Raw genomic sequence first — 16,487 nt, 5'->3', positions numbered from 1 at the left:
GATCTCGTGCTAGATTGCCTGGGAGTTTGTTGTTTGGTAGAGCTGTGACAATGAGCTAAGAAGACAGACATTTGTCTTGCATGGGCTTTCTGGAAAGGAAATGTATAGTATTTTACAAACGAGCTTTTTATAACTCTAGCATCTGACTCTTACAGAAATGCTGCATACCAGAAATCTAACGGTGCTAACAAGAGAGAGAAGCTACCTCGTGTAGCTGAGCCATCAGTGTCTAAGGGACTCTCCATTCCTGTTACTGATTCAAGTATGTATTGACGTGGTGGGTGGAATGCAGTCTTTAATTTCACGGCTGAACTCTAGAAGCGCGGTGTCTCTTACAGAAGTGGAGGCTACAGTTGCAATAAGAACATTGGGACCTCCAGTTGGTAGCACCATTCCAGGACGTAACACAGTTTCTCAACCAGGAGGACGTTTTGTCCAAGGACAGCATGAATTAAGTGGGACTGGAATTACAGATCCTAAGAACAGTGCACCTAAACGACCTTATTCAGTGACCACTGAAGGACCTCATTCACCTCCATCAGAAGAATGCCCCAAAACACTAGCAGACGGAGAAAAGGTAAGGAAGGGGGGCTAGGCCAGGGAGGGTTTGAAGTAGAATTAATTCTTGATGTACAATGCATGACATAACTGAGAAGAAATGCATATATACATCCCCAATGGATTCAGGAATCTAAATTTAAGCATAATGCTAGTTTTACTAGGATGTAGGTGTGAGAAATTGTCTTGAACGGACTGTATAGCTATTAAACAATTTTTTTCCCCCGAGATCTGGCACTAGTGACTGGTTTTGGTCTGGTGGCAGGCTCTCTAAATACTACTGTACTTGTATATTACTGCACTGACCCATTGCTCAATGAACTGGAAGCAGTTCTTCATTCAGAAAAAAACGCAAATCTCAAAAGGAAGAGGACATGAATGTTATAAATGTAGACGTATGAGCTAATCTTGTTCTGGCAGATGATTTTCGAATGCCTCTTGATAGTTTTGCTGCTTTAGAAATCAGCAGCCTACTCAACAGGTTGTCCACTGCTGAAACGACCGTGTGGAGTTGCTTGTTAAATCTGGGTTTTGTGGGAGCTTTTGATTAATGCTTGATTTGTTTTCTTGCTATACATAACTCTCCTTAAACAGCTGTTTGTGTGGCTTGACCTCTGATTTGAGGCAAAGAACAACTAGAAAAAACTCCATTTTGACACTTGTAAAGAATCAGCTTGCAGAACTGTTACCTACTATTGAATACTTCAGGTACAGATTTCAAGGTTTGGGTAGTACGACTTCTTGCGAGGCTTGAGATTCCTGTGTGGTAAGGGTAGTGTTGTCTAAATGTTGTTTTAAGAATGGCCACTAACACAGTTAATGTGTTGACTGGAAGCTGTACTCAAATATGAAGGTAACTTCAGTATAGCAATTATTTTGAGTCTGTGTATTCTGTTCTTCTAGTTAACTGGCCAGGATTCAGCATTCAAAGGCGGCGGCAGTCCAGAAGATGTCAGCAGCAGATCTACAGACAATGTAATTAGGAAGGGGTTTTACTCAGTGGGCTAACTGAAAAGCTGAATGGACTCTGCTAGTGCCTAGACTACCTCACATCAGTACTCTACGCGTTTATTGATGTAAACAAAAATATGCTTTTTAGTTTAACTTCTTTCAGCCTTCATTTCCCAAATATGTTCTTGTAAGAGTTATCCCTATTAGTCTTTTTAAAAGTCTTGACTGTCACTAGCTGAAACAGCTTTGGAAAAAGCCACAAAAACCAAGCTGCCCTGTGACTTGGATTCAGAATGTAGGTAAACAGGTTAACTAGTTACTGCAACCACGTTGTGGTGTCAAGTGTGTCTGAACGTGCTTGTATTCATTTGTGCTTTCCTAGTGCATGTGCATATATTGTTCTTCTCCTAAACTATTTTCCCAGTTGGCACATACACTCCTGGGCATCTATCAGAATGGTGCTCAGCTTCCTCAGCTAGCAGCTGTCCCCTGCCTAACACGGCCACGCGCTACACAAGTATTGCCTCCCATGGAGGCCCATAAATAATTGTGGTATTGAAGACAACGCAGCAGAGGATGCTACCAAGGTATGGAGATGATAGACGTGTCCCATGCCGTTGTATCTGATTTTTGTCTTGAGACTGCTCCAGCATGAGACTTGAGGGCTTTTTTTGTTGTCGCTGGGTAGGAAAGCTAAACTCGGAACACACAGCTGAAGATGTACTTAAACATTGCAATAGCCAAGGCTGTTGTGGCACTGCTACCCACCTGCAAGGGAGAGTCTTGAAAGGAATTGGCATGCAGAGAGTGTTTTCAGATAAACCCTGAAAGCTGTTCTACGTGGTTACATGAAAACTTGTAGTAGTCTGAAGTTCCGGTTCTGTAAACTGGTAACACTGCTTACCCAGTTAAGTGCATGAGGGTTTTTTGAGGGGTGGGGAGAAATTCTGATCCCATGAAACAAATGTTGTGCTCTCTCTCTATTGTAACTTCTTTATAACTTGGTGTTTTTGTAAATGAAGTTGTATGTTTTTCCAGAGAATTTTCGTATGTACTGTAAAATACTGTCTTCCAAAAAGATTTTTTTTTAATTATTATTAATTTTTTTTAATGCACGTGGGATCTGCTTAAAAACCCCAAACAAGTAAACCAAATGTAAGGCGGGCAGGGCAGTGCCAGAAAAAGTATGTTCTACAAAGTGATGATGTCATGGTAGAGTAAATTTGAGGAGACTAGGAACACTGCTTTCCTGCTTCTAGTATTTCCAGGTTTTGAATTAACACCCTCTGAATAGTGCAGCTTGCAAACTGCGCTGACAGCTGAAGTCCCATTTTGCTGTGCGGACAACAGATACCCCTGACTTCTTTTAAAATTAGTTGCTTGGCTTAAACCGCAATTCTGAGCTCTGATCATTTTAAGCATCCACCTCAAACCCTAGTGACAAGACCGAAGGGGCATGTAGCTACCTTGCACGGTCTTCATTCTCCAGCATTCCCCCTACTGCTGGTATTCCAGACTTGTGGAGAAAGCATGACCATGACCGTATACTTACCTTTTTTCCTTATTACCTCTGGCTTCCAGCTTGCTTCAAGTGCAATTCATCTCTTAGAAAATGTGCCTTAGTGGGTTTGAGAGGTCTTATTCCTCCTTCTCCCCTCGAAAAAAACCCAAAACTTAAGAGTGCAAGGCTTAGGTTTACTCACAGGTTAAAATTAAGAAAGAGAACCTATGTTACTTCAGTGGCTTTTAGCAGAGCTACACCCTGAGTTTATAAAATGGTTACCTTGGTTTTGTGACCTGGGTTAAAACCATGGTCTTTCAATACTGTCAAGTCTGTGTACTAGTTACAGTAGGTATACAACTTCAGCACTTGTGTAAATAAAACTCCATCGTTAATTTGAAGGAATTAAAGCTGAAGTAGGTGATAAGATAAACGGCAAAGCAACTATGAAAAGTGTTTTGTAATGGTCTACAAGCCTGTAATATTACCATGCTTTTAAACAAATTCTTCCACTTGACCTGTTAAAGGCTGTTGTGCCCTTAACCTCTAGTCAGCACATGCATTTCTGCAGCTGGTCTCAAACTAACCTAGCTAATTGATATCAAAGTATATGCCTGTACATGGATTTATTTTTTTTAACTCTTGCTTTGCAGAATTATCTTCTAATTGTGCTTTGTTGTTGTTGTTGTTGTTGTTGTTCCCCCCCTCACTCTTAGGGTGTTAAGAAGAAGTTTAGGAAGAAGTCAGGTTACTAGTTTCCTGGACTTGATCCAGCATGGGTCAGATTACACGCTTTATTTTAATGTACCCTGACTCAGCGCTTGGCCATGTGCAGAGAGATGTTGCTGTTCTGGAGTTTCCCTGGCTATTGCAGAGGTTGGATGCTGCCCCAGCACTATGCAGATTAGATTACAGCTGTTTTAAATAAAGTTCAAACTGCACCAGTTCAACTGAAGTGTTTTCCTTTGTTTATGGAGCAAGTCTTCTGTCAAAGTGATTGAAAGGCAAGTTCCTCATGCATAAAGACTCCTCTCCCTACAATACTCAGAAGGAAGCAGCCCAAGCTAGAGACAGTATTGCCAAGCGTGGTTCCTGTCCTTTAGGGTGAATCCCTCCAGCAGGCTTTTCTATGCTCTGGGAAACATCTGCGGTTATAACTTTGCAGCTGCTGTTGGCTCTAGCAGTCCTGTCTGAATCTGGTCCAGCGCAGGTCACCAAGAGTCAGTGCTAGAAGCAGCGCTTCTTAGCTGTTAGCAATTGCATCATCACATCGCTTCCTGGCATAGTGTCTTATCACTGATCATCTGGGGACAGAGGTTTTTATTCATTTGCCAGATGGAGCTGGTAGTAGGGCAAGTTCTTTCTGGAATACCTGAAGGAGAGAAAAGCTGTATGTGGCCTTCTTTCTCATTTTTGTTTTTACTGAAAAGCAAAGCAATCGGTGCTAGCTTTGCAAGATCCTCAGGGTTATCGACAAACCCCAGGTAAGTAAATGCCTAAACTAAAACAAACCCTAGTAACAAATGCATTGTTTTCTCTTGCTTCTGCCACAATGCATCCCCCTAAGACCCTAAACCCAATACTGAATGTATTTAATTGTGATTGTGCTGAACACAAGATGACCAGAGCCAGAAAATACCTTGGACTTGAAGGTGAGGGAGGCTCCTTGATGCCAGACTTCCTGCAAACTTTGCTGTTTTCTGTCTGCTTTCTTAGCTGGTTGCTGTGTGTGTGGCTTGGAGGTCCAGCTGGAGGGGGTGAGGGATGCATGATCAGTCTCCTTAAAGAGGAGCAGCTCTGCGTTGAGATTGTGTACGGTTAGTAACTTTGAGCAAGACGTTCCATTGCAGGAATTAACGTCTCCTGTGGTTTTACTTGTTAGGTCTAAGCAAAGAAGTGGTTCATGTGAAGTTGCCTCCGCTTCTGCTACTGCAGTGGGTTGGTGTAACTTCTTGCTACTGCTTCTGCAACTGCAGAAACTAGAGAGAGCAAGTAATAGAGGGGTTGGGGGGTCCAGCCGCAGCCCCCTGCTTCCTGGCCAGCTCTGCTGTTGCTCTGCCTTTCGTCGAGTGCTGCGGGGCCAGGTTGGACTAAGCAGAGTCCAGTGGGGTGTTTTCCGAGAAGGAGGCGAGGGGTGGGCTGTTGAGCACTGCCTGCTGCCTCCTAGCATGCTGGTCAGCATGGACTCCCTCCCCTTCCCTGTGCCTGAGGGTTTCTTCAGCCACCATCTACCCCTGGGGTGCCCAGCTCCGAGCGTGGCCCGAGTATGACTACCTGTGGTTGGTAGTCGGTTTGTTTTGTGTTTCCAGGTTTTCTTCCTTGGAATCATGTTGTCCACAAAGAAATGTCATTATCCATCCCATTTCTAATTCAGTATCTACCGATCTAGTGTGACCCAGAGCCTGTGTGAAGGAGGAGCCGCCCCAAAGGATCCTGCAGCGACCTGTTTGTCCACAATCCTTTCTCCGAGTCCACTTCTGGAACTGCAGGGGCAGTGCTTGTGTGCAGAGTCCCGGAACAGCAGCACTGCCAGGGAGCCCCAGCGCCTGCTGTGTCCAGAGCTGCTCTTTCCACCGCCACACTCTCCTCCTGAGCCCTTCTGGTGTTGTAAGGCCGGAGTGCTCCAGCAGCTTGGCCACAGTTCTCCCGTGTGGCCATCCTGTGACAGCAGGCAGGGAAAGGCACTGGGCACTGCTGGGACAGAGCTCGCCATGCTCCAGAGCAGCATTTGCGTCATGGAAGGAGACCCCCTCAGGGCAGTGCCTTAAGGCTTAGGTCTTCTTCCAAAGTTTCTCTCAAGAACATGCAGGCTCTGGCCATGTCCACCAAAAATTACCCTGTCCCGTATTTTTAAGCTGCTTTTTAAGCTCCAGACTAGCTGAACGAGAAGATATCCACTGTACATTTAATTGAGAAAGATGTACGCAAGACGCACCAGCTGGGGACTGATGCTGCCAGCAGGTTCAGCACCCCAGGGGAAGAGGAGGGCAGCCACCCTCTCTGGCTGGAAGCCTGTCGGGGCTTCAGCGTTTCAGCTTTGGTGGCTCCAGGCTGCTGCGGAGCCGTAGTCCAGTCTCTAGGGCTGCAGGGACCCATGCCAGGGGCTGTGTGGAGGGAGCTGGGCAGGGGCAGGGCTGCAGGAGGTGATTGCAGGGCTCTGACCCCAAGCAGAGTGGCTGCAGCACTCGTGTTTGACCCCCAAACCTTGCCTCATCAGTGCCTTTACGGTAGCTGGAGATCCTCATACTTACACATGAGGAGTTGCAGGCGTGATCTGTACCAGCAGTGGCTTAGGAACCCGGACCGGGGCTAAGCCCCAGCAAGAGCCTTTGCACAGAGCTGTTGCTCTGCAGCTCCCTGGCTTGCCTCCCAAAACTCCTCATCCAGCAAAACCTCCCACACTTATGCGGAGCTTTGATTCTTGGGGCTCCGCTGTTCCTCTTGCTGATGCTAATGCCCTTGGCGGCATCAGTTCCCATAATCACGGATTGCTATGTAAAATATTTATTGCAGGACTTATCCTTTTTAAAAAAAAAACAAACCAAACCCACTTTATTTACATAAATTACAAAATAAAATAATCACACTTTTGCTCACACTAAAAATCTACTCTTAAATTAAAACGCGGTTGGGCTCAGCACAGCAAGGAGCCACAGCAAGGTCGTTGCTAGCAGAGCCTTGTGCTCTTAACACAGCGTTCCATTTTTATAGCTCTCATTTTTATAGCTTAAACCATGATAGAGACAGAGTCACAGCAGCACAGAATGGATGCTGAAAGAGACCTCTAGAGATCATCCAGCCCACCTCGGCTGCTTGAGCAGGGCCAGCTGCAGCAGGCTGTGAGTCTGCTTCTCGAAGGTTCTATTGGCTGCGTTGCTCCCAGGTTGTGGAGCTCGCATGGGAAATGGGCAATGAAGAGGGATGAAGTTTCCAGGCACTTTCTGGCCGGTGCAGTGATTTTTATTTTTTTTTTCCTTCTGACTTTTTCTCCCCCCTTCCTGGTCTTGCAGCTGCCCAAGGCGCAGCCAGAGAAGTGGAGGAGGGTCCCTGCCTGGCCTGCAGCTCCCTCCCTCGCCATTCTTAGGGTGATTTGGGGTTATTTTGCTGTGTCAGTGAAGCAAAGCTGGGCTCTTGGGGGCTGAGGTCAGTGGGACCCGAGGAAGGCCGTGATGGTCTTGAGGCTTTGAAGGGCTGTGCACCGAGCCCTGTCCCCGCTGGAGGGGACGCTGGTGGTGTTCAAGACGAAGGCCTTGCAGCCCTTGTTGTCGTGTGTGCCCGTGTCCCCCCCAGCCCCCAAGGTCTGTCGTTGTCGCAGGGGCTCTGTGCTGCTTTCTGCGTGGGGCCGTGTTCGTGAGTCCTGCAGGGACCTGTCTGTCCTGGCTTCCCCACCAAAGGGCTGCTTCCCCTGGGGAAGGGGAACGGGGAGTTGTTCCCGTTCCCGTCCCCCCCCCACCATCGCCTGCCGCGCTGGTGGTGACTCAGGCCTGGGGGTGGCTGGGTTCCCCTCGGGGCTTGCTGGCTTGGATCTGGGGCTCGGCGGGGCTTTTGCACCTCTTGGGGGCTGTTTCCCGGTGCCCCCCGCACTCCCTCCCCGTCCCACACAGGCACGGAGCGGTTCTGGAGAAAGAGCTTTTAATGGGAAACACAAAAGAAAAGGTCCCATCCAAGCTGGTCTAACCCCTCCCTACCACCCTCCCCGGCCCCCCCTTCGACAAATACCCCCCCCTCCACTCCCACCCCCCATTCCCCCCATCTCCATCCCTCTCACCCCTGTCTAATCCCCCCCCCCACACACACACCCTCATGTTGGCTGCCAGAGCCCTGCGCTTGCTGGGTGCCATTGGCAAGGAGCTCTGCGCCTGCCTCTTCCTCCACTTGCCGGCCGTGGCAGGTGGGGATGGTGGCAGGTCCATCCCCGCGTCCTGCCACGGCTCCTGGGGCTCCATCCCGCCGCCGTTGACTATTTTGAGGCTCAGCATGGTGTCGCTGAGCTCAGGGATGCAGTAGTCGGGGGTGAGCATCTCCTCAGGCAGCGAGAGCGAGCTGAAGTCGCGGTCTGGGGTGTCTGCGCTGGTGCCACCAGCGTCCTCGGGCACGGAGCTCCTGCTGGGAGCATCCTGGCTGACCCCCACTCCATCCAGGGAGCAACCGAAGAGCCTTAGGGCCTCTTCCAGGACCATCTCCTCGGACACTGCAAGGTCGCCTGCAGTGTCCCCAAGGGCTTCGTTGTTGGTGGCAGCGCAGGGGCTGGTGTGGACATCGCCGCCTGGGGGTGCCCCCACAGGGGTGGCCGTGCTGGGGATGTTGATCTGTGCCAGCTGCCCCTCGCTGTGCTGGTAGCCAGGGATGGACACTGGCAGCTCCAGAGGGTCTGGGGCCACCCCACTCCTCTGATTTTTGTAGGGTGTGAGGTATCATGGTTGGCCCTGGGGGGTCCCTGTGGCTGCCCAGGCCAGGGGGGCCCCGCAGCCCGTGGGACCCCACAGGGCAGCACCCGGCAGAGAAGTGGCGCCTTGGCCGAGCGTGGCGGTGGCCGGTGGAGGCAGGTCGGTGGTTGTCCACTGGATGCAGAAGACCCGGGGGTCGAAGAGGCAGCCACATGGAGCCCTCTGCAGACCTGTGTGGGTGAGGGGGAGCCGTGCTGGGCCGGGGGGACTCTCTGGGGGCACCCGCCAAGCCGGCCCCGATGGCCGACATCCCCCAGCTCTGGGCCAGGGGCGTGGGGAGCTTGTGGCCGGGGCGATCCCCACAGGGTGAGCTGCTGTGCTGGTGGGACGGGGTTGCAAATCGGGGAGGAGACTGGCATCTAGGAGGTGAAAGGGGAGAGGTGGCCCCAAATATTTGGGGAATTCTCTGCAGATGGGCTTTACTGGGCACGCGCCGCCCGGGCGAGGGCAAGGATGCTCACTGGGGCTTGCTGAACCCCCATGCGAAAAGTGCCGGGGGAACGGGTGTGATGGGGATGGCGAAGGTGCCAGAGCAGACTGGGGTGCCATACCTGCTGGTGGTGCCTGGGGGGCCCGGGCTGCAGGGAAGGGCTGCTCCCGCGTGGGCAGGCGGCACGGGTTGGCTGAGCCTAAGAGAATGAGACAGGAGCGATGGCCGGCGGTCTCCTCTGCTCTTGCCCCCCAAGAGCGTCCCTGGGCTGCAGGGGTTGGGGTCGGTCCCTACCTCAAGGGTAGAAGGTTTTGGGGAGCATGAATGGCTGGAAAAGCTGGGGCGCCAGGGGGCCCCAGGGCCCAGGCAGTGGGAGCTGCATTGGTGGCCGCGCCATGGTCCCTTCTGGCTGTTGGCTGCCAAGGACTCTTTGGCGTCTCCCCGGAAGGAATGCGGGGGCTCCCTGTGTTCTGCCCCACCCCCAAGAGCCTCCCCAGCTCCTCTTGGGGAGGGAAAGGGTTAAGGGAGGCTGGGGTGGCCCCGGGGCCTACAGGCGGCTCTCGGGGTCTGCGGGTACAAATGCTCTTGGCTTTCAACAGTATTTTTCCGGTGGGGGAAGAACAACAAGTTGATTCAGCTGAGCGAAGCGGGGACCAAGCTGCAGCCGCAGCCTCCTTGCGCCAGATGGCAAATGCGTTTGTGACCGTTGCCCACGCTTCTGTTCGCTGCGTTGACCGGAGCGAGGCAGAAATAGGAAAAAGGACCTCGAAGGCGCGAAGGAAGGTCACGCGGTGTCGCTCGGTGGCACGCTTTCCCACAGCCCTCGCTCCAGTAGTGCTGTCAGGTCTTTCAGTCTCCTGCTGGGAAAAGCAGCAGCTCTGGATCCCCCTGGGAGGGGGCAGCCCTTTCCCTGGGTGCATGACACCCCGGAGGAGACGCACCGCGTGCTCCCAGGAAAGGACTGGATTCTGCCCAACGTCCGGTGTCAGGGCGCTGGGGCTGTTTGCGCTCTACGGGATCCCAGGGATGGGGTTAGTACATCCCCTCCTCGTGCTTGGAGGATTCGGCGCTAGCAAGGACACCCCAAGGGTACCAAGGACAGAGGCCTCTCGCTCCCGCTGTGTGAACAGTGTGTGGCCTGGGGGAGTCGGGACAACTGCCGTGAACCGGAGGCCAAAGATCTCTCCTGGCCTGTATCCTGGTAATCAAAGAGATTGCGCTCTGTTCGTGAGGCACCTCTGGCTGCAAGATTGTGCAAGGCCATGTGCTGCGTAACTTGTGGCAGGGACCGATGCTGGGGGTGTGAAGGCAAGCGCGCTTCTAAAAGCATAAAACTCCGTTTCATTTCAGAGCGCAGCTGAGCCACCCCGCTCCTCAAGACTCTGCCATCTGCACTGCTGTGGCTGGGACTGGGCAGTGCTGCACATCCCAAAGGCCACCGAGTCACACCCGTGTCCCTGCTGCTTTGCCGGGAGCTTCTGCGATGCGAGCGATGTTCTGGGGGGTGATCTCTTGGACTGCAGCTACTCCGTCCCTGACCAGCAGCTGGCCAGGAGGGTTGTGTCCCAGGTGGAATTCCACCTCTCTGACGAGAACCTGGCCAAGGATGCTTTCCTCCTGAAACATGTCCAGAAGAACAAGATGGGCTTCGTCAGCATCAAACCACTGCTGTCCTTCAAGAAGGTAGGCAGCGCGTTGCGTTGGCCAGCCGGGGTGGGAAGTAGGGGTAGGAATGCCTACTTTCTAAAACTCCAAAATGAGTCTTAGAGAGTTTCTTTGACCGGCTTTTCGGTATCATGGGTCCCCGTCCCCGAGTCCCTGCTGAGCGTCCCCCCCAGCAGACTGCTGCTGGCCTGAGAGCTGCTGCCCCTGGAGCAGGACGTGCTGCACAAGGACCCCTCGGCCCCCTCCTGGCCCGGCAGCAACTTCAAGCCCAGCAATTTCAGCAATGCCTTCACTGGATTGCTCCTCGCCGGCAAAGTCTTCCCTCCGCTCGGGACAGGCTTGGGCACAGGCAGCTGCTACGGCCTCTGCCCCAGCACTGAGAGCACTCGTGGCTGCGGCTGGGGGAGTGGGGTGGGTGCCTGGGCACCCTGGCCCAGCAGCCCCTCGCCAGATGCCAAACCTCTTGCCGGCAGTCCTCCGGCAGCGGCGTGGGTGCCTGAGCCCCTCGGCCTGCGGGATGCGGTGCTTTGCCTGCCCCACTGTTGTCCCAAAAGTGGGGTCGTTTACCCGGCGTGCAAAATGCCAATATAAATACAGAGCAGAGGTATTTTATTCCAGTTCATGTTTACGCAAAGATGGGGGCTAGGTGGTAATCCTCAACGCTAGCACCCCTCATGCCTAAAGGGGCAAGCAATTTATACAGTTCAGTTATACATATTCGATTTCCAAAGTTCTTCCCAAAACTATTGCCGGGAGTAGCTTATCTCGCACAGTTTCTATTGGGCTACAGTTTCCCTGCTTGGAATTAAAGGTCCAGTGTTCTTTTCTTCTACAGCGCATGCTCAAGGAGAGTGGGGGGGTAAGTCTTTTTGGTGTGGAATTGAGTTGGTGGTCATGATCTCCCCCTGCCACCTTTCTTTACCTTTCCTCCAGTTTGCGAAGATGCTTCTGACTTCATGCCTATTAGCAATTATTCAACTTTTTGGCGCCTCCTGGGGTAGGATGTTCCCTTCTTCTCAGTTTTTTAGTTCTTCTTCAGGGGCACAGTTGTTAGCAAGGCATGCGTTGATCATACAAAGGGGATCTTGTTTCACAAGAGCTTTGTGGCCTTTTTCGTGTGGCTTAAGTACATAATTTCTTAAGTACATCATTTCCCCCTGTGGTGGGTTGACCCTGGCTGGATGCCAGGTGCCCACCAAAGCCGTTCTATCACTCCCCCTCCTCAGCTGGACAGGGGAGAGAAAATATAACAAAGAGCTTGTGGGTCGAGATAAGGACAGGAGAGATCACTCACCAATTACCGTCACTGGCAAAAGAGACTCCGCTTGAGGAAAATTAACTCAATTTATTACAAATCAACCAGAGCAGGGTAATGAGAAATACAACCAAATCTCAGAGCACCTTCCCTCCACCCCTCCCTTCTTCCCAGGCACAACTTCATTCCCAGATTCCCTACCAACCCCCCCCAGTGGCACAGGGAGACGGTGAATGGGGTTTACGGTCAGTTCATCACACATTATTGTGATACTTGCCAAACCAACCAAGAAAGGTAAAACTGGAGCGCAGGGAGCAAATGCTTTTCTTTCACCTTAGGCCAACTGCTCGGACGCTCTCTATGCTGCCCTGCTGCAGAGGGCATCCCTCTTGTACCAGTAAGAGACATAAGAGTGAATTAAAGCCAGAACTCCAAACCAGACCAAAAACCCAGTCGTGATCAAGAAGAAAGTGGAGAATACATCAAATATAACAGAAAATTATTTTGGACATTCCCAGTTTACATTTGGAAAAAAGAGAAGGAAAACAAAGAGGAGGAATTAGGTATTAAAAGAAGAGCACTGAATGATAAAGCAGTAGCAGTCCCTCTACCACTACAAACCCACACCCCCACACGCACGTACGCACACAGACTTAACACCACCAAACTCCCCTTGACTGTGACATTCCCCTCAGCTTGCTGGTCTAGAGATACTGAATGCCTGAAGCACACCAAGGATAACTGAAAACATCTGCATGGCTTTAATGGGAATCCTCCAACTGAAACAAAGCGCCTTCTCCCTCTGTCTGCGTTGGCACATCCCCGAGTCACGCTCTCACTCCTCTCCTTCAAAGTCAAGATTCCTAAACGTGAAAAGCGGGAGTGGGGAAAGGTGAAGGGAAGAGAAAAAGAGGGAGAGCATCATCAGTGGAAGACCTGCCAGCTGCTGCTGATTCAGCCCTGTTCGGGGGACCACCCCAGCAGAGAGGAGCTGGTTTGCATGCCACAGACCTCCCTGCCTGTTCCCAGGGACAGGCCATTTGCTCAGCCTTGCCGGCCAAAGCGTGGGAAAAGCGTAGGTGTGCGCCGTCGCTTGCAGAGGAGCACGGTCACGTTCACGTGCAATCCTTTACCTTTTTCCTCCCTGGATTCAAAGGGTTTCTGTCTTCAAAGTGAGAGCCTTCCATACGGTCATTTGTGACATTTCATCCAGGATAACAATCTCAGAAGGATCAGTCCTGCAATAAATATTTTACATAACAATCCGTGATTATGGGAACTGATGCCACCAAGGGCATTAGCATCAGCAAGAGGAACAGCGGAGCCCCGAGAATCAAAGCTCTGCATAAGTGTGGGAGGTTTTGCTGGATGAGGAGTTTTGGGAGGCAAGCCCGGGAGCTGCAGAGCAACAGCTCTGTGCAAAGGCTCTTGCTGGGGCTTAGCCCCGGTCCAGGTTCCTAAGCCACTGCTGGTACAGATCACGCCTGCAACTCCTCATGTGTTAAGTATGAGGATCTCCAGCTACCGTAAAAGCACTGATGAGGCAAGGTTTGGGGGTCAAACGCGAGTGCTGCAGCCACTCTGCTTGCGGTCAGAGCCTTGCAATCACTTCCTGCAGCCCTGCCCCCAAATTTGATTTTCCCACCAAGCTGCCTGCTGGTTTCTGTGGGATGCCCCACAAAGAGGCAAGTGGAGAAAACTCTGCCAAACACCTTCAAGCTAATCTTGCCGGGGTTCCTGGCGCTTGGTGGAGCTTTACCTGTCACTGCTTTGCTTTGGGATATCCACGTCACTGGTCTTCCCCACGTTCAGCTGAACTGAACTTGCAGCAGCAGCAGCTTCCATGGCCCTCCTGGACTCCTGATGTAAAAAAGGGACAAATCACGTTCTCTGTCTTTGATCAAAGTGGAGATAAGCTGAATGCCCAGCACAAACTTAGCAGTCTGCCCTCCGCTTCTGCCCCTTGGCAGCTATAGGTATTAGTGCAGCAGGGGAGAAACCGTTCACTCCAAAGATTTCGGGGCAGGGGGACTGTGTGTTCAAAACACGATTATGAGCAAGTCTTGCCAGCAGCAGCAGCCGCAGCAGCATCTAATAATAATCATCATAATGATAATGACCTTTGTGAAAAATGACTCGTTTTAAAAATTACACCTGTATTCAAGCGTTCAGCTCACTGCTACTTGAGGAAACAAAGGTTACAAAAGTTACAGGCTATTGGGATCTATTTCGATTGAGTGCTGATCTTCCCCCAACATTTCCAGACAAGCTGTAAGAGAAACAGGCAATCTCACAGACACACGGAGATGTCCAGCCCCGAGGACACAGCAAGCCTTACCTCTTCTTCTTCTCCAGCTTCATTTCTGGCATCGTCCAACTTCTTCTTCCTTTCTGGCATAAGGTCATCCAGAAAGCTGAGCTCTCGCTTTGAGAAGCAGAAATCCATCGCTTTCCGGACAAATACGAGAGCCAAAACCTTCACGAATAAGAGGGAAGATGCGGTGAGCTCAGAGACGATGCCACCTCTCACTCCAACGCTGCAAACACCCCGCTGCCGAGCGGTGGCAGCTCTTACCATCATGGGAAAGATGATGGCGGCACGGGACACCTTGATGGTCCAGAGCAGGACGAGGCAGGTCAGCTGGATCGCCGTGAAGAAATGCACCTTTCGCAAGGGCACGTGCCGCAGGTAGATGAAATCCGGCTGGTGCTTCGCTGGCATCCAAAACAGCTTCAAGCGATCAAAGAACTGCGAAATAAAAGGGAAAGGTTGCCACCTTGGGACTGCGGCAAGTTGCTGGCCCTCTCGAGACGTGGAGGCACTTTGCAGCATCTCGCTTGCCGTCAGAAATCCTGGATCCCACTGCATTCCTCCTGGGAGCAGCACCCATTTTCCCTTCGCTCCATCTAGCAACCGGCTTGCCCCTGAGAGCTGCCCACCAAACGGCAACTATGCCATGCCATTCCACTATTAGCATTTCTCGGCCCACTGAATCCCCCCATGAGGATTTCCACCAGTGGTAGAAACTGCCTTCCCTTTGCACCAAATTCCCCCGCTTTTCACGTAACCAAACACTGACCTGCCCTAAACCCTGCAACAGAGAGCGCTGAACTTGCCTGGTCCTCCCATACCTCCTGTGCCTCCACCAATCTTTTTCTTACACAAAAGAGTTTCATTGCTTGCTCTGCGAGAAGTTTTTCCCATGCCACTGCTTTTTTCCCTGCTGCTACAGAGACAAAATACCAGGGAGCCGACATGCTGCACGCTGTAAAAGAGTCCGTACCTGAATTCCTCTGAGCGACGACACACCCGTGTAGAGAAAGACGCCATAAAGCACAGGCATTGGTATAAACTGGGGGGGGGAAGAAAAAAAAAAAGAAAGAATGCAATCGTTTCTTTTTCTGTATTGCATTTTCAGTATTACCACCCTCTTCCACAGGCACTGCCTAAAATTGCTTGAAGCTTTCCAGCTTCCATTCAGGCTTAGAGATGGGTCAGATATTAACCATTGTTTTGCCATTTTGTGCACACGAGTGAGCTAAGGCTCTGCTTTAGGCTGAACTTCGGAGTTATCTCTCCTCAGAATAATCCTATTTTCCAGAAAGGTTGGAGGAAAATAGGCGATTTCACCCGTGCTACCCTATGCCGCATTCTCTGGCGGTAGAAGAAACACTTCTGCCTATTCTTGGGGCAACAGGCAAAGGCCACAGGCCTCCTTTTAGCCTAGAGACGAGATTACTTTGTGGGAGGAACGTGCAAGGAAGCCCACAGGGATGACCTCAGTGTGTTTAGCTCCTGGGAACGGCTGCTCCGCGGCATTTGGGGAGCAAATTGCAGCCACTAAAGGGCTGCCTGTTTGAAACAGAGCAGATGTGCTCGTCTGAATATGCTCAACTGTAACCCATAAACATGGGTGGGCCTGAAAGACACCCAAAAATTCAAGCAGTTGCGTTGCTTGCTCGCCTCGAGCACACCAAACGGGGGCCTGAAGGGCTGCAAAACCTAACCGAGGCTGGTTCCCACCGTTGGTCAAGCCCCAAGGGTTGGGACCACCTCCTCCTCCTCCGCTCCACAACTAACTACTCAGGCCTGCAGAGAGGGGACTGTTTTTCTGTAACCTCCAACAAGCTCACGGTTGTTGGGTGGTTTGCATTTTCCTCTCACCTTTAACACAGAAGTGAAGAAGACAGAGCAGCCCATGAGCACAAAGATCAGCAAGCCAGTGACTCTCTGCTCTCGTATCCCCAGCAACTTGGGTTGTTCTCCTGGAGCTGAGCAGTCAGACTCTACTTTGAGGCTATTCACGTGGGTGATGGACAGGACGGTCGCAGCCACAAACCAGGGCAGCCCCATCACAGAGCACACCCCGAGCATCACGGCCACCACAAAAAGGTCCAGGTGGTACCCGCATCCTTTCTGCAGGCAGGAAAACAAGAAACAGAGCATCCCATAGCACAAGAGCAAGGATAACGTCGCAAGTCAGACTCAAACCCTGCTCGAGCACAAGTCAACTTCTTCAGAATTCAAAACAAGAAATGGAAACAAGCAAGGGTGTATGCAGGCTTTGCACAAGCACCTGGCATGAAAATCTGGCAGGAGTTCAGACACAATGGATATGCAGAGCTTGTGCATTAAATACTTCTCCAAAAAACAACAAGCCACAACCCAAAAGCACCAAA

At 51.4% G+C, this 16,487-nt stretch overlaps 1 protein-coding gene across 1 annotated transcript in view; it reads right to left on the bottom strand.

The window, feature by feature from the left end:
- LOC126037312 (electroneutral sodium bicarbonate exchanger 1-like) overlaps positions 1 to 16,200 on the bottom strand; it is a 29,899-nt gene extending 13,699 nt beyond the window's left edge. The window contains exons 1-4 of the mRNA XM_049797629.1: positions 15,973 to 16,200; positions 15,092 to 15,160; positions 14,383 to 14,556; positions 14,204 to 14,283 (exon numbers count right to left, since the gene is read on the bottom strand). Of these exons, the coding sequence (XP_049653586.1) occupies positions 14,204 to 14,283; positions 14,383 to 14,556; positions 15,092 to 15,160; positions 15,973 to 16,182 (533 nt within the window). The 5' untranslated portion in view covers positions 16,183 to 16,200. The remainder of the gene's footprint in view (positions 1 to 14,203; positions 14,284 to 14,382; positions 14,557 to 15,091; positions 15,161 to 15,972) is intronic.
- Between the last annotated feature and the right edge of the window lie 287 nt (positions 16,201 to 16,487).

The sequence above is a fragment of the Accipiter gentilis genome, unplaced genomic scaffold (genome assembly GCF_929443795.1).
Source record: "Accipiter gentilis unplaced genomic scaffold, bAccGen1.1, whole genome shotgun sequence".
Taxonomy (NCBI): domain Eukaryota; kingdom Metazoa; phylum Chordata; class Aves; order Accipitriformes; family Accipitridae; genus Astur; species Astur gentilis.
This window is presented reverse-complemented; position numbering and strand designations above follow the sequence as displayed.